The sequence below is a fragment of the Labrus bergylta genome, chromosome 20 (assembly GCF_963930695.1).
Source record: "Labrus bergylta chromosome 20, fLabBer1.1, whole genome shotgun sequence".
Lineage (NCBI taxonomy): Eukaryota > Metazoa > Chordata > Actinopteri > Labriformes > Labridae > Labrus > Labrus bergylta.
In genome coordinates this window covers 11,401,390-11,426,649 of record NC_089214.1, presented here as the reverse complement: position 1 = coordinate 11,426,649, position 25,260 = coordinate 11,401,390, and the positions used below count along the sequence as shown (strand labels likewise).

At 40.4% G+C, this 25,260-nt stretch overlaps 1 protein-coding gene across 3 annotated transcripts in view; it reads left to right on the top strand.

The window, feature by feature from the left end:
* Positions 1-25,260, top strand: part of arfgef1 (ADP-ribosylation factor guanine nucleotide-exchange factor 1 (brefeldin A-inhibited)) — a 51,790-nt gene that overhangs the window by 1,109 nt on the left and 25,421 nt on the right. For 2 of the 3 annotated variants that reach the window (XM_065948787.1, XM_065948786.1), the window contains exons 2-7: positions 17,449-17,479; positions 19,861-20,017; positions 20,272-20,418; positions 21,756-21,935; positions 22,408-22,461; positions 24,521-24,896. In XM_065948787.1, coding sequence (XP_065804859.1) covers positions 17,449-17,479; positions 19,861-20,017; positions 20,272-20,418; positions 21,756-21,935; positions 22,408-22,461; positions 24,521-24,896 — 945 coding nt within the window. The remainder of the gene's footprint in view (positions 1-17,448; positions 17,480-19,860; positions 20,018-20,271; positions 20,419-21,755; positions 21,936-22,407; positions 22,462-24,520; positions 24,897-25,260) is intronic. The other variant, XM_065948788.1, reaches the window with a different exon arrangement.

Sequence of the window (25,260 nt, the reverse complement as noted above, 5' to 3'; positions counted from 1 at the left end):
AAAACTACAGGAGAAATGAGAAATAATTAAGAAATTGCGTTTTTTTTGTACGCTTTTAGTAAATATTCCCAAATGATAGAGAAATTTTGCGAGTTGTTGTCGGAGTGACTGCGCTTTTATTGTGAAGTGGAAACACCTCACGTCCGGTTTCACTTCAACTATGAGTGGTAACTTTATGAAAGCATTAAGCTACTTGGCAGGTGTATTTTTTTTTTTTTTTTCCGTAATACGTCCTTTGTGGTGACAAGTTGCAACAAATGTGACATTTTTTAGTGAAGTTGAGTCATTACAAAAATGAACACTCCGAGTTGATACGACTTTGCCTTTGAAATGGCTATTTTTTTTTTTTTTTGTCGTTCAAAGGGAGTAACATGACACTACCAGAAAAAACAAACAATGAGTCCGTGATGTGCAGCGGCTACACATCCTACCTGCCTGGACAGTTGCTTTCTTGTTTAACTCATTAAGTTGTTGTTGGGTATGCAGCCTTGAATGCTAAATACACTGAATGTGTTTGTTAAAGCTTGCTCTTTTGTTTTCGTGAAGCCAACCCACCCACACAAATTATATATTCCGTCCCCCACTTCATTGTATGTAGAGCATGGAAAAACTGTGTGCTTGGTTCAGGAGGTTAGCTTTCATTGATAGAGTGATCTCTCTGTGAAGAATGGATTCAGAATGAAAATAGTAACGCATACTGCTGCTCTAGTGATTTGTTCAGGGAGTGTTTCTTTACCTGGAAATCAGAGTATGAAAGGTTGAATTGATGATGTCATGAGGGGACTTCCTCTTTCAATTGAGTGAGTGAGTTAGTCACTCACCCTATGGTTTTTATGGCCTATAGGTTGTCCTAGAATAACCACTAACCGGTAAAACGCCATGGAATTTCAGACTGTTTGCACCCTTCCAGTAGTGTTATTATTCACTGTTTATGGGACGCCCTCATATTTTTTTTCTCCAGGTAACATCATTCCTACAGTCTATATCCGTGGTAAGGATACAATTCACCTGTTAACATCTTTAATAGTAGTAGTTGTAGTTTTAAAAGCCGTCATTTGTCACACAATCAGTCGTTGTGGGTCATGAAAGAATAATACTTTTTGTGTCCATTGTGTGACAGCAACCAAGTAGTAAAAAATAATTACAATAAACTGTCTATCATACCGACTCTCAGCTGTACTACAAACCTACGAAGTGAGAATCTCTACAAAAAGCACAGCAGCTCTACAGTAGTAGTGCATATCAAAAACGACTGGGTGACCCAGTATACTGAGTGACTTACATAATCCCCTTCAGCTCTTGGGGCTCTGAGACATCTCGGAGAGAGTGCCTGTGCAAGAGTCTTCTCTTTGCTGTCACTAAAAGTTCTTCTGTCGTTCACTGACATTGTTCAAAACTACACATTGTGACTTTTCTTGTATAGCACAAGAAGGATTTTTTTTTTTATTTAGCGTTTTCTGGCACGCAGATTGCCAACTTGTGTGTTTATAGGTGAAGCAGACTTAGTGTTTTGGTTGGAGCCTCCACTGGTTACTTATTGCTGCAGGGTTTTTATGTATAGGGGGAAAAAGGTAGAAGGCTCAGTGAGACAACCTTTACAAGGAGAGTACACCCTCCTTTCTCCCCAGCTGACCTTTCCCTTGGATGATCAAAATGTCACTCAGCAGTTTCCCAAAAAGAATACCGTCTCAATTTCTCACACACTCTAACCTGGAGAGGTTCAGGCCAGGGTCCTATTATCTTTGGATCCCACGGTTGGCCTCTTTGAGAGGAGCTGTCTGATAGCATGATACAGAAAGAGAGTAAGACTGACAGGTAACTAAAATATCAAAGGCCCTCAGGGTGTCTATGCCCACTTCCTCTCATACGCAAACATAGAGGCTTTGGTTCATTGGTGTCACTTGTTGTGGGGATGTCTACGATGCTGGCTTGGTGGATGATGATCATTGTTTTCAAAACCGACCTGTCCTCTCTGACTCTGGAGAGTTTTGGGGCATGGCTGCTCCTTGAATCATGACTATACTGTGGTTGTGCATGTAACAATCTGAATCTGGGAGTCTGTACAAGCTAGCACTCTGAAAAGAGTGAGAACTTGTTTCATAGAAGTCTATTAAGGAGTTGAGTCCTGCTGAGCACATTGCTCATTATCACTTCCCTTCTGAGGGTCAGCTATGGAGGTCACAACAACCTGGAAACCCTTAGCAGCTGCGTTTTTGTCTTGCATCCCTCCATTTATTTTCATGTGCAGATAGTTTTCTGTTCCCCAATGTGGTAGCAGACATGATGAAGACTTCCCTTTGTCTGAGGCTTTGTCGCATATTCAATATGTCCTTTTTCTTTTTTCCAGCCGCTCTATGAATAAACAATGTACGCAGTAACTTTAGCTGCAGCTAACGATCAGTGTCTGATAAAGTGTGTGGACAAAGTTAAGACGGTGATTCATTCTAACTAGCATTGCTAACATCTGTCAGCGTGTTCAGCAGACAAGTCTAGAAGTTGAGGGTGTGACGCAAGCCTCAGTGCACAAGGCAAGACGAGATACGATATTGGGTTCACGAGACCGAGAGACCAAGTTTTTCACTGTATTTTGAAAGAGAACTTCAACGACCAAATGTATGACTGGAAAAGTAGTCTTTATTCGATTAAAAGTCACAAAATGCAGAAACAATGCAACTCCACAGTGAAATGTTTAAACTCGTGGTCATCTTGTAATGATCGTCACAGCTTACATATTGTTCACGTCTTGGCGAGCCACGACTCAAACTATGCTTTTTAACAACACTTCAAATCAAAAATGTTTCTCCATGCATTTGTTAGTGTATCACATCCTCTTTTTTTTTTTCTTCACTACATACTCATGCTACAATTCCATTCTCCACTGTCCGCCACACAACTGACGGGGGGAATCTTCTGGTCATGTCCAGATCAACATCAGACTCTGTCATAATGGCTGCCGTTCCGCCGTTCAGCTTCCGCCTTGATGAGAAATATCATCACGTTATAATGTGTTGACATCTGGTCACCCCCCCCCCCGATGGACGTGGATATCATGTTGGCTATAATCTAGATCTGCAGCGATGAGCTGGTTCATCACACCAAGGAAAAGTAAACCGTTTGGGATGAGAGAAGCAATTTGTGGTTAGTTTGGGATCTGGTTAATTGCTATGCCAATTTTTTAATGAGATTTATGGCAACGTATTGACTGAACTATGAACCAATTACTGTTCTGTAGATGAATCTATAATTGAAACAAGCATTACTTGTAGCCTTATACATGTTTTTGGGCCACTACGTCTTGAGAAAACTCTGATGGCTTTCAGAATAATACATTCATTCATCAGAAACAAGTTTTCTTCAGCTCCTTCACACTGGAGGAAAAGCAAGTTGACTTGCCTGGCATTATTCGTTAGGGAAGCCATCTTATTATTTATTTCAAAATTATTTTATTTATAGCTTCTTTTGTTTTTTTTACAATGCAGACAAACAGGATCGACAAGAGCACCCAGCGGTATGACACAACATGATGGAAAGAAAGAAAGAGAGGCAAGGGGCACACATCTAGATGTCCAAAGCTGCCAGACAGCAAAAAAGAAATTCCAAAAAAAGAGAGTGCCCCTCTTTTAAAAAAAAAAAAAACGGTCCTGGGTAGAAAACGAAAACAAAAAACACACACATATGGGTGGGAGTCAGTCAGAATCAGAATCCTCAGTTGGTATGCCAAATAAGGCCGAGTTCGCACATAATGTAGACATAACATAGCAGCACATACCATAATGCATACTTCTTATCCAGCAATGTCAGAAAGGGTTTCTGGAATCCGTCTTATTTAATAGGGGTGCAGGGGATTAGAGCAGTGTTTATATGTTAATCCAGAAAGTTTGTTGATTTGTTCTGAAGCATTATTGTTGCCACTTGGCTTGTCAGCTTGCTTTCTCTGAGATATTGACAGTGTGAGTGCCTGTTGTGTGTTTTCCTTATGGTCTGAGGAGGTTGACATTCATTAAATGTGAATATTTAAAAACATGGGGCGGTAATGAGTCCAGAAATTACAATCACTTACAGTAGGGGCTAGCAGCTATGCTGACGTGGTTCACTGACTCTTGGCAGGCTGTAATAGTAGTACTTGTTTCCATTATTTGATAGTTTGGGTCCTCCAATATAATTAACTTTCTCTCTTTCTTCCAAAAAATATCTATTATAGTTTTTTTGAATGCGTTTTAGATGTAAATACGTTTGTGGTTAGTTTGGTTATCATGGCTTTTCTAAGGTTTGGTAAGTGGTAATGGAGATCATAAACTCTTGGTTACGTCCGTTTACATTTGTTCTCCTTAAAATTAAAATACCTGAAGGATGGTGTTGCCTCTGTTCTGTGTGTTTTATGTGACGAGACATTTTGAAGAAAACTCTGAAATGGAGATTCACATTTTAAGCAGTTTCCTAAATGGATTCTCTGCTATATGATATGATAATTCAGCATTTTCTAAATGACAGATTAGAAAATCAAGTGTATGGAAATATTACACAGCTGTTTGTTAAATCAAAATCAAAAACATGCTTTGTCAAATTCAAGATCTAGTTAACTCCAAACCATGATCAGTAAAGTCATTAACATGGCTTCTTGCCTTTTACACTAACTATAAACTTTTCCCAAGAAAGACACGTTCCTGCTTTTACTCTGGATACACATTCATTGAAAGCTTTGATTCAGAATAAACACAGACAGAGATTCCACTCATATTTCTGCATGTGGTAAGCATTCTGGAAAAACATTATCAGAGGTCAGGAGTCCATTTAATTAAAGCTGTAGACACAGATGACATCAACAATAGGGAACAAGCTGTTCTCCTGAACCAAACTCAAGGCCGCTGCCTGTCTGGCCCACCTTTCCTTCAGTCAGAAACCCAACAGGCCAAACGTTCCTCTGATCTTTGAGGTTGACAAACACATGCTCCTTCATGATAAGCTGCACCTCAGTCACCACATGCTCACCCATGATAAGCACCAGGCTATAAATGATCCTGTTTGTTCATTAAGGTGGGGGGGCTGCTGTCACCTGAAGCCTGTTTGTACTCTGACTGAATCACAAAAGCTTCCCCTGATTTGTGCATCTGACAGCCTTTTTTTTTTTTAACCAGCATCCCTCATATTCCTGGCAGACATTTATCAACCCTGATAAAAGTTAAAAATGAGGCAGCTTCATTTAGATTTCCATGCAGCAGAGCAGAGGCACATCAGGTATCCTCTTTGTGAAACTTGCAGGCATTGGTGGGGATGAGAACATGGAAATGAGGGAAGGAACAACAGCCATCAGCTATAATTTCATGTCATGTACATTTGTTCAGGGGGCTGTTAAAAGTCTGTGGCACTATGTGTTTAACTAAGGCTGCTCCACTGTTTTCAACTTGAATCAGATACTGTAGGTGTGTGTGTATGTATGTGAGTGGTTCAGTTCAATTCAGATGTCTAGAATATATACCTGTGTATATATAGGCAGCATTGGTGGAAGTGTCTCACTTTTTAGTCTGTATTTGGCCTGCTACAAACCATTAGTCACTTTTTTATCCAATAATAAAAAAAAATCGGTATCGGTGCATACATATCTGAATTGGATTGGAATTTAAAAAGTGGATTGTTGCATCTCTAGCATATCGTGTCAAATCAAATACTATCCGACAGTTTTAAAATTAACACGTTGAAATGACAAAATAAACAGACACATTCTTTAACAGTTCTTTTTTATCGAGCCATATGTCAACACAGAGACTGACACTAAGAGTGTAAGAGTATCATTAGCTGTGATGATGTGTGAAAAAGTGCAGTAAACGTGTTGAGATACATTTTTCCATAATTAAGCTGTTGTTTCAATGCAGCTTAGGAGAGTGAAAATCGAGACAGTGCGAGGCCTCATGTCTGGTTTCTGTCTTGTGTCTCCCCTCCAGTCTAAGTGCACACACTTAAGCTGCTTGTAACCCCAAAGGTTGGCTGCTGTTCAGATAATGAGCAGTAGTCAACATGGCTGGCCTGGTGCTGTCTCTGAAAGCACCAATAATACTTTATCCAAACAGAGAAGATGGTTTAGAGTTAAGAAGGTCTGATTATCTTTATTTATATTTTTGCTTTGCACTTTCTAATTTATTATCTTGCACTAATAGCTCCATACATAATAAATAATTTCTCTTAACGAATTCCTTCTTCAGTCCAGGGACAAGTGATAAATGAATTATACTGCAAACAGAAGAGCGGATTAAAGAACAACCCTTGATATAAAATACTTCATTTTAACAAAAAAGGGCTAAAATAGTTTGCTGCTTAACGTGAGCTATCCCTGTATAGTTTTGTGACTGTATTTCACTGGATTAAATTGTCACAAAATGACGGTGACCCAGGTGAACTTCTTTAACGACATGAACAAAAGTAGGTCCAAGTAGAAACATTAGCAGCATGGCTAACTATGCAAGCCTCCACTTTCATAATGAAAGGTTGCTTTGTTTGTCAGCTTCAGATTCCTCAGTGAAATACACATTTAAGAACATGGCAGGTTCTGTGAAATGTTGAATATTATAAAGAGTCGAGTCTAGTTTAAAACTCTAAATGTATTTCCCTATGAGACTAGAAAAAAAATGACAAAACAACAAAGACAAGAGAGGAGATAGTGCAGAATGATGTCTCTCTATTGCCTTAAAAAGCACATACAGACTCTTTCTGTTGAGACAATCTCATAAACAGCGTCACTAACTCTCTCATTAATAGTCAATGTAGCTCGCCCATCGATGATCTCTCACATCTATCAGTACAAACAAATTCAATTAATAAACTCTGATCATATAAAAAGAGGGTTTTTTTTCGAAATGGCTTTGTTCCACCATCTATAGCAAAAAAATAAACTGTACATTACTTTGCATTGGGAAGTAATGCTTTACTTACGTGTGTCAATTTATACATGATTAGTCAGCATGTTAACAAAAAAGCTGCCTCAGTACCATGAACGTTTCAGAGGAAAATTTCAAGCAAGGCCTCTAAAAGTAGAAACTAGTACAAGCTAGGCAAACAGTTTTTACTTCTGTTATGAACAGGCCCAGCTAAAATTACCTGGGCCAATCCTAGTGCAGCGCCTGTATGTACATAAGCAATGCTTGGGGAGCTTGTATAATAATAGGGAACATAAAACACCCTGTAGAGCTTGTGGGCTGTGAAGGGCTCTTAATTCCTGGACACATATGAGGGTGTGAACAGTGAACTTTCTAGAACCTTCGGTGTGCTGTTGTAAAGGGAGGTTAGCAACAAAATCCTGTTTCTGACTTGACTTTAAATGATGAAGTAGCTGGTTGTGAAAGTCTTGCAGAAAGCCCATAGACATTTCTTTTTTTTTTTTTACTCCATTAAAGCACACTGCTAAGCACTCGAGGACCTTTTATGTGAAGGCAACTTAGATGAGAAAGGCCACTCCAGCTGAATGACCAGAGGAGGATCCAGATCAGTTCACATATTTATATCACACGGCCTCGCTGTTAATCTCCAGCTTGTGCAGCGTAGTCCTGCACGATCATAATAACCCCCATTTCAGAGGACGGAAAGTGCAATTCACAGTGCTAGAGCAGAGAAGTGCCAAATCATGTGTCAGCAGCCGAGTTATAGAGATGAATTCATTTCAATAACAAAGCCAACAGCTGAGTAATCAAGGCCTTGTGGAGGCCGAGTGCTTTGTGACTTTCTGGGCCGTAATAGGAGAGCCTTGAATCAGCCATTGGGAGTGAGACTATTGATTAGACAGGCTTATAAAAGTGCGAGGGAGTAAGTTGGTTGCGTGCAGACGTAACGTACATATCCAAGCATGTTTCATACACATGAGCGCTCACAGGATTAGGTAGCCCAGACAACCTCTTGCAGTGTTTCCCTCTTTCCCTTCCAAATGTAATTACTGCTGTGCAACCCCTCCTTTCAGCCTGGACAATAACATGTCAGGGGGCAGATTTTTTTTCTCAGGCTCCCTCCACTGTGGTTGCAGTTACCCTGTGTTTATCTGTGTTCGTTAGGAAGTGGATGTGGACACCTACACATCGACTCGTCCCCAGATCTGCCACAATTAGCTGTGCAAAGCTACTGTGTTGTCTTTATTATTATCCCGACGGACATTATATTATTACAGATTATTTGTAATATCCTGTTGCATGATAAACTAATACACTTGAGACATTAAAATGTCTGCGGCCTGGATAATGAGGACGATGTTGGACTCTGAATAGAGATAAAACTTTGCTTTTTACATTTTGCATGAACATAAAGCCACAGTTGATGTCCATCTTGGGTCCTGAGGCTCCTTTTCCTGCCTAATTAGTTTATTTCTCTTTGACATCGCGTCTTTTACTAGAGCTACCGATGTAAAAGCGAAACAGGCACTGGATGGAATATAAGCTGCATACAGAGGGGTTAAAGCTAACCATGGGATGCACGCCAGATGCAGTTAAGGTCTGGCTCTTTGAAATGGAAATGGTTCTGCAGAAGGTTGGCTGGCCACTCTCAGAGTCTGGCTCCTCGCTCAGGTGAAGGAATATGAATCAGGAAATTACTTCTGACCTCTCCTATGAATGTATGCTTATTAGGAAGGGAGTCTGTGTTTTCATCTTGCAAAGATTTGACCCACAAGGACAGGACATGATAAGGGTGCCTCCAAATCCTTCAAAATGTCCCCTCTCTCTCCCCTTTCTTCTGTCTTCTAGTCCTTCTGTTCTGCAGCAGTTCAATTTAAAAGGCCATGCACAGGAATAACTAAAATACCTCTTACTACAGTGTTAAAATGAGCCCTGGCTTCCCTTGTAATATGAGCATCTACAAACACACACTCATACGACACGTGAAGCTGGAGAGAGACAGGTTAATATGAGCTGATGTGTTTTGGATCCCAGCCTCGTCCTCGTCCTCGTCCTCGTCCCTGCTCTCTCTCATTCTTTCTCTCCCATTTCCCTCCTGGCTCAACGTCTGAACCCGCTGTCACCTCCCAGCGAGCTGTTTTCTTGCTGCCGGTCTTGTGACGTAGTGCAGAGCCTCTCCAGAGAGCTGTGTAGAGCTCTGTCTCTCCTGCCGATGGAGCAGGCCGGTGCAGGCTCTGCTGTGTCTTAACTGATGACATGTTAGAGCCCTCACTAGATTTTTGTTCTGTGTGCATGTAGGAGTGCACATGCATAAATGTGTGCTTCTGTAATGTTGTATTAGTTTATGTTTGATTTTGATCCCGTGTGTGAAAGTCTCGCTGGCAGCATGTCTACTTATTAAATTAGTGTTGATCCAACAGCTTTAATCAGCAGGAATATTTGCCAAGGTGTGTGTGTGTGTGTGTGTGTGTGCAGCCCTCCCCCTCTATCATTTCATGACTCTACCTGCTGAACACAATGCCAAAAAAAACACTCTTTAAGTCTCTCTCGTGAGCAGAGAGAAAGTATTTCTGAAACATTATCTTTTTGTTGCTGTCTAGGTGTGCCTTCTTTCATTCATACATTTACAAAATTGAAGGGCTTGCTCCTTACTAGCAGCTTTGCAAAGACAGCTGCAGGGCTACATGAACAAATAATTGGCAGCCATGTATTTGTAAATGTAGTGTCCAGATTGACAACATGCGTCAGCATTGCGAGCAGAGCTCCCTTTTGGTGGATGTAATGGTCGCTCTACCTCTATTTTAACGTCATTTTGCAGATGTACCACACCACAGATGAGCTGCTGCTGATTTAAAACTGTGTTTGGAGTTTATGTATTTGTTTATGCATTGGATGAAAATTTCAATCTAAATGGTACACCTTTTAATTGGATAGCAGCTGTTGTTTTTCCACTTGCAACAGACTATCTGTTTCTGACTGCTTCAAAAACATAACAAAAGGAAACTTCCCTGATTGTAGAGATGTTGCATTACCATTATTTCCACCCATACCCAGACTTGAGTGTCGCCCCACACCGAGTTCTGCTCTGTTAACAGTGTCATATTTTAAAAAAGTATTATACATTTTCTGCTGTATGCATGTGATATGATTGCTATTTTTATTTATGTCCTGGCTTAGTATGGTAAAGAAATGTCCTGTGTTTGATACAGTGTGTCGGAAAACCAAATATTTACAAAATTGTCTAAGCTTAACATAAAAAAACACTTAAATATTTATTAAGCGCTAACAAACATCAAACCCTCTACTATATTGCTGCACTGTTGGTGTTAATCACTGATTCCTAATCGCATTTAAGGCTATATCTGAGGCATTTCTGATAGTTGTGTTGATATTTGAACAATAATTTAATGTGAATTAACAATGAACTTTAAGTGATGTGGTATTTCTTTTTTTAATTCTAAGGTCATGTTTCTAATGTGCTTTCTTGATTTTTTGTTTTTTTTCTGGCTCAAACCTGCTCCCGTTCTTTTTAAATCACTTATAATGGAATAAACCACTCACTCACTTTACATAATGTAATATTATTTTACTTTTTTTCTGTTTGAGTTTCTTGACAGCTGAATCTCCGCTGTTCACTGTTTCCTTTTTTTCCCCCCATTAGTGTAAACCTACTCGTAAATAAACCCTGATTCTGATTCCATGTACTCAATGCTGTTGCACAAGAACACCTCATGTGAGCCAAATCACAGAGCAATCGGTAAAAGGACCTGTGAATCCACTGTTAATGTTTCTGTTGAGCTGCCATCCCTGTTGCTGACACTCCCAGCAGGGTGCTCTGATGCCGCTGCCGGCTGACGAGTGCTTTGTCACGCCACTAAGGCCGTATGGCGCCCTGCCTGTTAGTAGCTCCTGTCAGCAGTGAGAGACGGGGAGCAGGCTGTTTTGTCAAGCTGTATAGAGAATCAGCTGGACTTTGATGTGATGCATCACGAAAGCATCACATGCTTGTATACGGGTTAATAGAGGTTGTGTTTTATAAAATGCTTCATTAAGATGTTGCAGCTTTACTCTTATCCTCTCTTTATTTATTACGGAAAGGTTTAATGACTGTGCATGCTATTTTGAAGCATCACAGTTTACCCCACTCCACTGTTTCCTCCTCATACATGAAATGGCATTTGTATCATAGGGTGTAAGCTGCATAGCTTCAGGGACTTTGGTAGTGCTTGCTGCAGGAGTGGAGCGCATTCCTCATTCACTCAGCTCAGATTTTTCTCCAGATATATGAGGGATTTGAGCTGGTAACCCTTCTGCAATCCTGCTTCAAACCTTTAGCTTAGGGTTGCCAAATACTTCCCTTGCTGATTCATCAGCCTTATCTGTTACAGCTGCACATTTGCATCGCAAGAGGCTGACTACACTATTGTGTACTTGATATCTAAGCCATGATCAGCTTTCGCTCTAGCTGGGTGCAAGTGTGATCGCTGCAAGGGATCACTGATAAGCTCCTTTGAAACATGCATTATTATTATTGAAGCACAGCAGAAACCTGTTTTCCCCTCTGTCAAGTTCACTCACTACAAGTGTCACCTGAAACTGTGATTTTGTTTAGCTTGTCATTGTTTCTGATCTTCTGTACATCTTTCATTTACCTATGGCCAACAGTCTTTTTTTTTCAATGCAAGTGCGACATTATCACTGCGCTCCATTACACTGACAGAGGTGGCATTTGGTTGTTTTGTGTGAGATGACTTTGGGCTGAGCTGCTGGAGCTTTTCTCTTGAGGTCATCAGCATCTCATGTATTTTTCACAGACGGCCTTGTCATGTGGGTGTCGTATGTCTGACTTTGTTGTGCTGAAGGGGCCAGGCTGTTATGTTTGCTTTAAGAAGTCTGCGCAAGAGGTTTATGCAGTTTTGTCTTTACTGGGCTTTGGCATATCCAATAATAAATATGCTTTTAAGGAGGATGTTTTTAGCTAAATAATCTTGTTGCAGTGGTTGTAAGCATTGACATAGAATCTTTCATATGTCATGGTGTGATTTTACAGTAGCTGATGTTGTTGGGCGTTGTGCTTTTTGAAAATTAGGAAGTGTTTAATTTCCCCATCAGGAGGATTAAGGTGCTGTATGAAAAGTGAGGAAATATTAGACTGGAGCATGTGCATCCATATATATACCCAGCTGTGTTAATGCACGTCCTTTCTGCTCAATTGCTAGCATTCAGAATCATCCGTCTGCCAACGCTCGCCTATTTCCAGGTTTTAGACTGCCCCCAATCCTGAGAGAGGAGAAATTATTAGCCAGCTTCTCACTGACCTTCTCCCTATCTTAAAGTCAGCTTTTGGGGGAATTTGAATGGTTGCATACTCAGACCAGAGTAAAAGGCTTGCCTGTAGGACTGGATTGGTTAGCTAGCATTTTTTGAACATTACAGCTCCAGTACTTGTGTCAGTAGTCCAATGACTCAGTAACCCAGAGAGGAAAAGCACATTTCACCACAAAGCTGAACCACTACTTGTCTCTTGATGATATAAAAACAAATGTAGCACTAACCTGATTCTTAAGAGGGAAATGGCCCCTTGACATTAACGCTCAATTAATGTCATGTATTGTAAGGATTTGGGTCAAAGTCAGAGGAGTAAAAAAAAGTACCTTGAAGATGTTGGAAAAGGTGATTCAGGGTTTAGCAGGCTGCTGTTGCATGCATTATGGAGCTCTCAAAGGCTTTTTTATTGAGGTGTGGTCAGGGCTATAGTCACAAGAGAGCAGGTTGCCTTTTCTCTAATGTATCTGGTCAGGGAAATTGGTGCTTTATGTATACCAATCCACCAAGGCTTACTGTTTAAGCCTCAGTGTTTTAAGAGAGAGCATCCTGTGGGCCAGCTTTTCCATTCTCACCAGATCCTCAATAATTAATGCAAAATTCAAGTCTGTAATTGAGTATGAAGACATTTTTTTTATATATTTATACCAATTAATTCTCATCAACAATGCTTTTATTGTATTTAGCAAGTTTTTTTTAAAATGTTTCTGCAAGCAAATTATACTTAAACTGAAGGTTGTAAAAAAATGTGCCCTTACATTTGTTTCCCCCAATATTATTTGAGCGAGTCTTTTAAATAGACTCTCATTGATTATACAAACCATTGCATAGACCATACTGTCTTCTAGGTTATCATTATTAGCATGAATGCTGCAGAGTTTGAGTATATACGCATAAGTCTGGTGAAAAAGTTATAAAAGGCTGCTGTTTCTCAGTCGAAATGTTTAGTGCAATTTAAAAGACAAGCATGTTGTTGATATTATATATGACAGCTGCAGCTATACTACTAACTCTAGTAGTGATATGACTGCTTTTATTTCTGTACAGTCTGTCTAAGTACACTAAAGAAAACACAACCTAAAAACAAGCTGAGCATCTTCAAACAAATTAGGCTAACAATAGCATAGCTATACTATAGCACCTCTCCTCCTGATGTCCTTTGTCAGCCGAAAAGCTAAAGAAAAGTTTAGATTTTTACCATAGGGCTTTTATAATTACCCTGTTTTATTAACTTAACTTTTTAATTGAACAAAAAAAAAAAACATTCAGTCTTCAAACATGTCATAGGGAAACACCGGCTGCTTACTGCTAGCTTAAACTTATACTCTTTGCCAACAGTACCCTGTTCTTCTCTACGCAAACTGCGGTTGCTACTGGCAGCCATGATTCATATTATAGCTGTTTGATCAAATTTGAGTTGGTATTTAGTTTATTTGTGTCACTTGATTGGACTAAGATTAGCCGTTTGTGTCCTTTTCCCTCACAGCCATATAGCAATAAAAATAAATACTTCACTAAAGTGCTTCTCTGTGTTCTGGGCTTGTTATATGCAGCATTTGATACAAACATGTCACGGCTAATTTCTTTAAAAAAATTGGTGTATAAGAGTAAACATTTGTTGAGGGTTATGTGTGTGTTTTAGTCCAGCTTGTCTGTCTCTGCCTCCATGCATATGTCTGCACTCAATAACTGTGTGTTTGTTTTGCTATCTGGCAGATCAGACGTGAATCCACAGCTTTCATTTCAGCTTGTGTCTGCCGTGTCCCAGGAGCATCCAGTACCTAAATATAAATATATATAGCTGTATTTTCTCATCACCGTTGCCATGGTTCCTCATTTAAGTCCTTCGGTGACAATTCTTCATCATCACACTCCTGACACACCAAGCTAATTCTCTGACAGTCACTTGCACAGTCAATATGACAAACCCCACCCTTCCCATCAAACCGTCTGCCTGTCTGCCGTCTTCTTGTTTGATTTGAGTAGTATTTGCATAAATCTGATAACCGCGGGCTGCAGAGATGACGTGAAGCTAATATTAAAAGCCAAATAGCCTGGGTCAGTGCAAGTTTGTAATTTCACACATCCTGGAAGCGAGACCTCTGGAGTACTGCTGTATTTTTGATATTATAGACTTCAGACGTGCACAGACACTTAACAGATCAAGACAGATGTACAGCTTTGGCTTTCATTGCAGCACACAGTGTGATATTGCATTTCATTCCTCTTGGGCCCAGCTGTCTGATGTCGGATTTCTTTCTTGTATAGTCGAGTTAAGAGGAATGACTAGCTGGCAGAGGTAAAAGATTGGACTGTGCTAATTATTCACTTGTCTTGGTGTGGAAAGTTGATTGGTGGCTAAGAATTTCAAAGTTTGAAGGGAAAACAGAGTACGAGGATTATATTTATGATGAGTATCATTATGTATTTATGATAGGAATAATAAGCAAAGATACAAGTAGTCATTTAATAGATCGGTTGATCAGCAGAGAATTAATTTAAAAAAAATTTAAACGCTACTACTACAACACTTCTCTCAATTTTTGTTGTTGTTCCTGTTAGATTGTACACAAACACACTCACACATACACTCACACATACACACAGACTGCATCAGCTTGAGCCAGAAGTTCCATTCATTGCAGATTAAATGAAACCTCTCAGTCCTATTGTTGAAGCTCAAGTGCATCTCAGGCCAAATATCCACTCATCCATCATCCGTTAAATTGAACTATATGTACAGAACAAGAAATACTGGTATATCTTACGGCTGCTGGGAGCACAAACTCCTTTACCTCGTCTAAATTGCACAAATACATTTGGCAATGTAAGATACCAAACGTTGAGCAATGTTGACATTGTGAAGCCTTTTGCATGACTTCTTTGGTTATTTCAGATCAAGATCAAGAAATACCCAACATTGGGTATTTCTTGATCTTGAAATTCGAGGATTTGTATTTTTGTTGCTGTGGTATCGAAACCGGTGTTTATATTATCTGATTTTCATTAGAATTCTTTTAGAACTAGAAATATAATTATCTTCATATTTGGAAACAGAGTTGAATATACAGTGTGGGAAAACAAACAGCAAAGCATCTTAAGTAACAATACAAAACCTGCCAGTCTGCCACATTCTAGTTAAAAATAAACATTGATTGTTTTTCTTAGACTTCATTTTAGTATATGGCCAAAATGAACAATGTGAAGTCTTTCATGATACAAACTTTAATCTACCCAGCTTATCCTTGGACTTGTTGGAAGGGCTGTTATAATTTTACACATGAATGATATTAAAGAGTTAAATTCAGGATGATTAGGATAGGATAATACTTTATTGATCCCCAGAGGGGAAATTTGGGCGTTGCAACCGCACAAAGACAGTTGAAGAAGATCATACTAAATAAAAATTAAAACTTTTAAACGTTAGATCTTCCGCAGAGGGATCATAATAGCCAATTAGAGAGAGGAGAGGACACAGCTGCTGACTGTGTTTAAATGCAACAGAAAACATTCTAGCCCTGAGGCTAATGTTAGCTAACATGCTTCTGCGGGAAAGGGAACTAACAGGTAGAGTCTCGCCATCGGTTCTCGATACAGAAGGGTGTTAATTGCGTCTCCACAAAAATGTTCTTCCTCAGATTAACTAAGCCCTTTGCTTTTGTCGCACGATATGGTTTAATGCTCTCTTGTGATCATCTTTATAGTTTCCTGAGGTGAGTGATTCACCTGTAGTGTAAGAATGCAGGACATTACAGACAAGAGGATCTGTGAAGTTCTCCTGATGTGTGCGATGCAACACAACTTTCAAACTGATCAGGATTCCAAAACGCTTACAATCTCAGCCTGACCATGGTCATCTAATCAAAGTTGTTTCGATCTTGTTCAGTTTTGGACTGAAGAAGAAAAATACATCTAACACATTTTTTTTGCAGCTTCTAAAATTTAGATGTGCTGTTTTTCTCTTTTCATTTCAAGCAGTCAAACGCATCAATTTAGTCTCTACTTGGTTTCCTTGCTTAGTTTACTCCACAGAAGTAAAACAGAAGACGATGTGACTTGGGTGGAGGGTCCACAATCCCGCTCAATCTGTCTCAGAGTCATGACATGAAGAGATGACAAGATGATACATGCTTGGATCTTGTCAGATTTGGATCCACAGGGACTGTAGCGACTGCATGTGTGTAACGAGTGTATAACTTAGCATCAATCAGCTCCAAATCAAAAAGCGACATTTGCTTTTTGCCTCTTCTTGTCCTCATGACTTTTCCCCCCTCATGTCCCTCTTGGTTAGGACAGTTTAAGACGATTGAGAGTAGAATTATTTTAATTCCACAGAGCGTTGCGTACTAAATATTTTCACCAAGTGAATTTCTTTGAAAGGGCTGTTAGCCTTCCAGCAGTGAAATAATTGGGCTGTCGATGCATTACGGAGTTTTTCCCCGAACATTGCAGGCTGGTGCAATTCTGTGAGGACTCTGCCGATTGCCACTGTGTTTTAAAAGCCTCCTCATTCAAGGCCCCCTTTAATGTCTAGTACCAATTGGCCTCTCTTTTTGCTCTATTTCTGTCTCGTTTTCTCTCTCTCTCCCCTCCCTCTGTGTGTCTGTTTCTGTCTCTCTCCCCCCCCCCCCCCCGCCTTTCTGTGCCAGTGCTCAGCGAGTTCATAAAACTGCTTTCATGTCGGTAGATCTGTGAAATAACCACAAATGTTGGGCTAAGCTGCAGCTGAGGCAATACATGAACAAGGCTCTTTTCTGCACAACGGTGGGACGTCAACACAGGGCGACACAGTGACATTTAGGCAAAAAGAAACACCCTACACTTGTTTTTCTGCTTGAATAATGTGAACCCCAGTCTGTTTCAACACTCTAACTCTACTCTTACAACTACAGTATTTCTAATGGATGTTTATGTTTACTGTAACCCTTTGCAAAGCATAGCATATAGCTGAATCCTCTGGGAGGTATTTTGGTTGTTGCGCGCAAACACGCGCACTCAACTTTGAAAATAGTTTTTAATCATATACGTGCAAACACCGAAGTTTTGCATTAATACGTTTCAGATGGTTCTTTTTTTTTTTTTTTTTAAGCGTCCTTCATAAATATGTTGACTCATCCGCACTGTTATGCTTGAAATGTTCTTAACTCCCTATGGTATCATTAGCTGAGTAAAACAGAGTGTAGAATGTACATTTCCCAAAGCTCATGCTTGACTAATTTAACATCTAATCCCTTTCTCTTTTTTTTCATTTCAGAGGAAATCAAAGAGGAATCAGAAAAATTAAGGTAAGAAATTGATTTATTATAACGCAGTTAGCACTGGGCTCTGTAAAAAAAAAAAAAAAAAAGCCTGTCTGTTCCCTCCTCCTGTGTTCAGACAAGTGAGGTGGATTAAACAGTGTGAGTGTGTGTATCTATGGGTTGCAGCCTCTCTAGCGTGTTTTTGTTTTGGTTTCACACCCTGGCTTGTTTCCAGCAGCCCTTTGCCTTCTCATTATTGGCTTTCTTCATGAACGCCTAATGCTCAACTTGGTTGTGAGAGTGTGTGTGTGTGTGTCTTTAGATTTGGTGTGCCCGTGTGTCAGCTGCTAGGTAACGTGAGCTTTGGAATGAAACCCCTTCTCCATTCATTCTTCCTCCTGCTGTTTCATCGTTAAATCCATCTTGCATTTTTGTCCCTCCCCGTTTCCCGTCTCCTGTTGTCCCGTTATATTTCTTTTCCATCTTTTCCAATCCTCCAAAATTAGCAAACAACTTCATTCAGATTTTACCCTGGAGGTTTGGACTTGTACATCAAAGATGGATAGATGTGAGGCTGTGTGCAGCCACACCCAGCTCACTCAAAGGCTGCTGCTTTTAGATTCATCTCAGGTACCACTCACACATTTTGGGCCTCATTCTGGTGCTTTCGGAGACTCCTTATTGTGAATGGAATGTAGTGACCAAATCAGTGAAACAATTTAACAACACCTAAAAGACCACTGACATCAGACAAAGTTTGGTTGACATTGAACAATAGATCTAGACACTAGGTCTGCTTGTCAGCATTGCTGTGGGAAAAAATGCATTTATAAAATTGCTATGTTGCCAAGACTTTGATGAAAAGATTGTCCCTCATAACTGTCTTCTTAGTATGACGCTGGAGGCGTGAGCTGGTTGAATAAGCATAGCATTAAAGACTGACAAATGTCAGCTTGCTAGCTTGCTTGAATGGTCATTTAACCCACACCCACACACTAAGGCCATTTCCAAGGTCAATACATACCAGAACCAAATACCAGATGAGACATACTCCTGTATAGTAATGCTGATAGATTGATTTAGTACATAAAAACCCATTTCCCTGTGTAGAGAAATCTGAACTATAGCATCCAATGAAACCCCCCGCACACAATAACACCAGTTAAATATAGATGTAGTCCTACGCTGTCCTACTTAAGTGCATTTAATGTCCATATTGTGTTTAACAAGCAGGCTAAGTGTGATGTTGGGCTGATCATAAGCGAGAGAGCAGGCCAGCTGACATTAAGCTTGGAGTCGAGGAATAATCCAGAGGAGAAGAGCTCCCTGCAGACTCACAGCAGCACAACACAGAGTGGGTCAAACCACACACATGACCCTGTAGGGAAACACAGCTCCACTTTGATGTGGTTGTCCAAAAGGTTTTGGAAATAATCTTTTAATTTCTGTCTTTATGTTTCTTTCTACAGCATCTTATTCCCTCTCCAATTCCTGTTTAAGAGCGTGTCTCCTCTTCTGTTTTCAGAAAGCTTCTGCTATTTTATTTTTTGCTTTTTCTCTTTTTTTCCTTTTCATCCCATCTTCTGTTTCGCTTCCGGATCTCTTGATCTCTCTCTAATTCCTCAGTAATTCATTCTGCTCGATGCCTGTTTCCTCCTTTGTTTCCAAATCGCCCTCTTTATAACATTTTATCCCCCTTCACTTCCCTTACAAGACACTTCATCCTCCCTCTCTCCTCTCTCTGATTGTGCCCTGCTTTACTTAGTGAGGTCGTCCCTCTGAAAAGAGCTGAAGTCATCCGTTTTCATCGCCAAGACATAAACAATACAACCGCTCCCTATCCCCCTGTCTCCCTCCCTCCCTCCTCTCTGTCTCGGTTCTTCTCTTGTCCCAGCCTGTGCAGTCTGGGTGTGGTGGGGATGCTGTAGATACATGGCTGCTGAAAGAAATGGTCCATATTTTATTGCTGTGTCTCTGGTATTAAAAAAAATAAAATAGCTGCATCATTTTATTAAGATTCAGTCCCGGTGTAGGAGGTGCTTTGTCAGCATGAACACGTGGCAAAGTCTGAGCCTGAATAACAAGCCTCAGGGATTAATGCCCCTTCTTGAGAGAGAGACCAAGTAAAAAAAAAAAAAAATTAAAGCAGTCAGGCAGCATATTAAATTCAGTGTACTTAAGATTCTGTTATTCTGCATTTTCTCTGAGGAGCAAGATGTGTTTGAGGTCAAGTTTAATGCGGATTGTAAAAGGGATTTTCTGTACACTGGAACATGCCTGTCTTCACTTTTTGTTTTATGCCTCGATATCTCTGGGAGTGTGAGTGTGTCAGACTGACAGACTGTACCGTGTGATCACTGTGTTTATCTCAAAGTCTCTATTGCTTCTTTTTTTTTGTTTGTGTCCATGTATTGTTCTTTCCCTAGTCCGCCCAGTGGAGACAGCAAATCAGGTTCCAGCACTTTACCGCCAATCAAATCAAAGACCAACTTCATTGAAGCCGACAAGTACTTCTTGCCGTTTGAGCTGGCATGTCAGTCCAAATGTCCCCGCATCGTCATCACCTCGCTCGACTGTTTACAGGTCAGTGGAAGGACACTTTGGATCGCAGACGCCCGAGTGTTTGCAGGAGTGTTTCTGTGAGGTTCTCACTCGTGCTATTGTTTTTAAGATCTATTGCTTACCTGAGACAAGTCAAGTAGAAAAGGAGCTATAAATTTACATCCAAACTTAAGTTTCTCTCATATAGGTCATAAGATGATCAGGAAAATAAAGGCTCGCCGGTCATGTCATAACAAGTGTTAATGTTGATGTTTGCATGTGTCTCTGTTTTGTAGAAACTGATAGCGTACGGCCATCTGACAGGCAGCGCCCCTGACAACACGGCGCCGGGCAAGAAGCTCATCGACAGGATCATCGAGACCATCTGCGCCTGTTTCCAAGGGCCGCAGACTGACGAGGGCGTGCAGCTACAGATTATCAAGGTGGGCCTCATCTGCTCAGTTTCTTGCAGATATTTAAGGCTCCTGCCCTTATTCTCATTTTCCACAGCAAAGACTTTTTGATGAGTCATACATTTGTCTGATTAAAGAAAAAAGGATGAGATTATGGCTAAAAAAAACAAACAGACTTATACATTTACAGGACAAGATTTGCAAAGAGGTAAGAGGAACATCTTTGTCTAAGGGGTCACCAAAATCCACACAAACCAGTGTTAAAAACACTTACTGACTGTAAGTACTCACTGTGTTTCGTTTAGTGCAGACAATCCTTCTGGGTTTTTTGTTTTGAGACAATCTTTGTTTAAGCTCAATAATCAATATGTAATTTGGAAACTTTGCAAGTTGTGTGTAATTATGTCATAATTGTGATTATTTACAAGGAAATGAGTTCCAACTGGGGGAGTTTTAAATAAAGAGAGGTTTTGTTTTGTTGTGTTTTGTAGTACTGTCCTTTTTGGTATTGGTGGCCTTTCTACAGGTCACTGCTTGAAGTGTCTGCGGCTCTGATCCGGCCTGAGAGGGAGGACTGAGAAAAAAACATTTTGATCCTTGTTATGTTTTCTTTGGCTGGTTTGTTTGGACGTCAGCGCTAGAGAGGCAGTGAAGAGAAATGTTGCTGCTAAGGTAGAAGAGTGCTCATGGATCTCAAAGGTTGCTCAACTGATAGATTTAAAGTTAGTTTTGAAGCATTGTTTATCACCTTGGCTTGATTATTAATAATTTTAGCACATAAAAAATGTTTATGAAAATTCATCAGTGTGTTGTTAATTATAATACTGCCACAACCTGTCCCGATTGAAAGTGGGTAAAACCCTGTGGTTATTATTTTCTAGAATTTAAGACTTTAAAAACTTGTTCTGTTGATCTTATTTCATCGTCTTTTAACGGCTTTGCTCTGTTTGCAAAACTCTCCAGTGAAACACATGTACAGTAGATTTAGAAACGCATGTCCACCAAATGAATAATCATGTTTCTAGAAATGTTTTCCTTACATCATGTATTTATCTGTTGATGAGTCACACTGTTGACTTGAGAATTAGGACTCTTTATGACGCCGACTTGTAAAATATCCGGAGCATTTCTGGAGGAAAGAATGTGTGAGAAAAAAAAGGCTGTGGTGAGGTTACATGTTCAAAATGTTTCCCATGGACCAACGAAAAACTTGACACCAACTTTATTAACTCTACTTTAGAAATGGACCCTTACACTCATAATATGTATGTTTTTGAAGCTGACTTCGTTTTTCTGCAGTAACAGAAGATAATGACAACTTTTGGAGCTAGTAAATCTCACAATTGTTTCCGATGTCTTTCTCCCAGGCTCTGTTGACAGCGGTGACCTCCCAGCACATAGAAATCCATGAGGGCACCGTGCTGCAGGCCGTCCGCACATGTTACAACATCTACCTGGCCAGCAAGAACCTCATCAACCAGACCACAGCCAAGGCCACGCTCACCCAGATGCTCAACGTCATTTTTGCACGCATGGAAAATCAAGCAGTATGTCCAACCCTCTTTTCATTCACTTATAACAAAGATATTGCTTTTTATGTTAAAAAAAACAAACAAAAAAAACACCAAAGTGAAAGAGGCAACTTCTTCCTTGAGCTATTCTTTATGAAATTTGACAAAAAAAGCCAAATACTGCCTCTTTTTGGACAAAGAAATCAGCGAGATTGCAAATAAAAAGTGCTGCAATGAGTTGCCAAAACCTAAAACTATTTTGGACATGGAGTCAAAATGGATTGTATTACAATGAGAGACATATTAATTTTGGGAAAGCTTTTATGCTTGGTTAACTCAAACCTCATCTTCCTGATTTCAATAAAGATTACTGTTTGCTCTGCGTCCAGTGGGACACTTTAAGGTGTTGCCTTTCAAAACAAAAGCTTGCTCTAATGTCATCTTTTTCTTTTTGAATGACACTTTCCCCCTCCTCACCTGCCTCCCTCCTTTCCTTTTGGACACATAGCTTACAAATCACAAGCTATCTTGGTCTCTGGCCTCCAGAAAGCGTGACCGCCAGGTAAAGAGTGCAGGACTGCCGTGAACTTGCCTGATCAAAACTCTTAAACTCTTCTCTGTGTATCTTGTGTTTGCGCATACAGCTTTTCCTCATCCATTCATGCACTCATGCGTTTGCTTTCCTTTGCTCCTACACTGCACAGGAGCAGGTTTTTGCTGTGTACCTTTTGCCACCATATGCTTGCTTTGGCTTCCGTTGACTTGCCTACAAATCATTGCGCTTTCCCTGCACACCGATTTACATCTTAGTTTGCATCCACACCTGGGCGTGGTGAATGTTTTATCGCAGGCCAGCTAATCCTGTCTCATTCCTGACAGCTTTGTGTTCTGTTTTTTTTAAATTTCCTCCAAAGGCTTAATATAGTTCTCTCAGAACAATGAGCGACTGGTATTGAGTCAGACACAGTTGGAGAAATAGAAAGAAGCAGTCAGGGGTGGAGACAGAGAGACAAGGCAGACTTTGAGGCAGAGCCCTATTGTTGTGTTGTGCTGCTGCACGGGGAGATCCACTTTGTGTGTTTGTGTGTTGGAGATGTGTCCCCCTGACTGCAGCTCAGCATGGTGTGATCACACACACACACACACACCTCACTCAGCTTCAGCCCTCACCATCCAACTGAGGTGGCATTTAAGTAATGAGCTTAGTTTGTTTGTCCCCTCCAGCCGAGGTCATTGTCTGTCCTGCTAAATATTCAATACTAATGGTTTCATTTAGGATGCTGTGTCATTCAATTTATTGCTTAGTTGAAATGTTACAACAGCGGCAGGCTTATCAAATGAGAGTAAAACAGCTGGTGGAAAGCTGGTTTGAAAATCAAGACATAATGGCTTTAATGAAAGAAGCGTGTTTAAAAATTAGGCCTGAAATACCATTTTTGTTTCCCATGTCAGAGAAAAAGAAAGAAGAAACAACAAGAACACACAACAGATTAAATGATCGCTGACACAATCATTGGATGTTACTGGCAGAGTTATATGGTTCATTCAAATTTGAAATCCAAAGCTAGTCTGCTGTTGACAGAAGGATCATCATCTATCACCCCTGTTCTGTAAACGTGTCACAAATGTGTTTATATTTCCATCTGTACCCTCCTGTCTCTCTTAAGTCACCGTGCTTCTCCCTCTACAAGTCACTTGAGTTTATAATTTGTTGTCTTCAACATGTATGCCTGACAAATAGACAAATGCACCTGCTTTGAAATGCACACTGGGCTGTTGTTAGTCTGGCTTGGCTGAGAGAATTTCCACTGCCTGTAACTGTATGCTCTCTCCTTTTTTTTGGAACATGCATTGGTGTTTTCTGTGAAATAGTTTGAACCATCAACAAGCTTTAATTATGCTCCAAAAAAACTATTATTATCTACTGTCAGAAATGATATAAACATCACATATCTAATGAGCTGCAGCCGTATGAAACTGCCTTGTGACCCACTTCCAGCTCATGCAACACTTTCCAGCACTCCATATCGGAAGCAGTGGTAACGCATGTCAGCCATGACACATCAGCCAGGACATGGCTGTATGAGCCATTTTCCATCAGAAATGTAGTTTTCGGGCCACCACTGGACTGAAATAGAAACCAGCATGAGTCGATTACACCAAGTTTGTCTCGTAGTTGTTTTAGTCGCATGTCTTACTTCTCAGTGAGCTGCGTTTTCATTTACGTTTCCATAATGTACGCTCACACACTGTAGATGTTAGAAATAACATGAACTCTTGCTTTCTGCCAAGACATCTGGAAGTATTAAACTCTTTTTTTTTTTTTTTTTTTTTTTTTTTTTACACTTTATGGATCTAGACAGGTTGAACAAACTTGTAATTGCTGTTTTGAGATTAATAAAATGGTCCTAACCTGTCTTTTTCTGTGTGTGTGTGTGTGTGTGTGTGTGTGTGTGTGTGTGTGTGTGTGTTGCATGTGCTTGTTCCTTGCATACTTTTTCTATGTGCTTTCTTTATGCACATGTGTTTTTGTGCTTTTCTTTTTATTTCTTGTGTGTGTGTGTGTGTGTGTGTGTGTGTGTGTGTGTGTGTGTGTGTGTGTATCGCCTGCCTGCTCCCAGCTGCAGGAAGCAAAGCAGCTGGAGAGGGAGCGTCACCGGCAGCACTCCCCTGTCACCCAGCACACCGAGCCAGACTCCCCCCAGCTCCAGACTCACATCCACACAACTGCTAAAGGTCCGAGCCAGGAGGCCAACGGGCCTGTCACCCCTACAACTCCGAGCATCAACATCCCATCCACCCCGTCCACTCCCTCAACACCCGCCCTTGAGGGAAGCAGCAGGTCTGTGTGTGAGGAGCAGGAGGAGCAGAGGGAGAGAGAGGAGCAGGAAGAGCAGGGGCCTGTGTACGAGAGTCCAGATCCAGAAAATGGTTCTGATTTCTGCGTGGCTGAAAATGAACAGACGGAAGCGGATCAAGCCACTGCAGCAGCACAGAGTAAGACTATTTTTTGCCCTTTTTGTTAAAATTCTATATTATTTTTTTAAAATCTTGTCTAGAAAGAGAAGAAAGACAGGTGCTATAATGAATTGCACTAACAATCTGCCTCTTTTCCCCGTGCCTTAAATCGTTTGAAAAAAGTCTCTCCAAATATTGCCATTTCCTTTTGAACTGACCCTTTAAGTGTTACTGGATCTTCTGCAGTAACACCTTCTTTTAATTAAAGCTATTTTTACACTAAATAAATGGCTAATCAATGTTAAAGCCAATATGTTTTCTGATAAAACCACCCAGGATTGCAGCAAACATTCTGAATACTCACTATAAAAGATTCCCTCTTGTCATTTTTGCAACTCAGTCA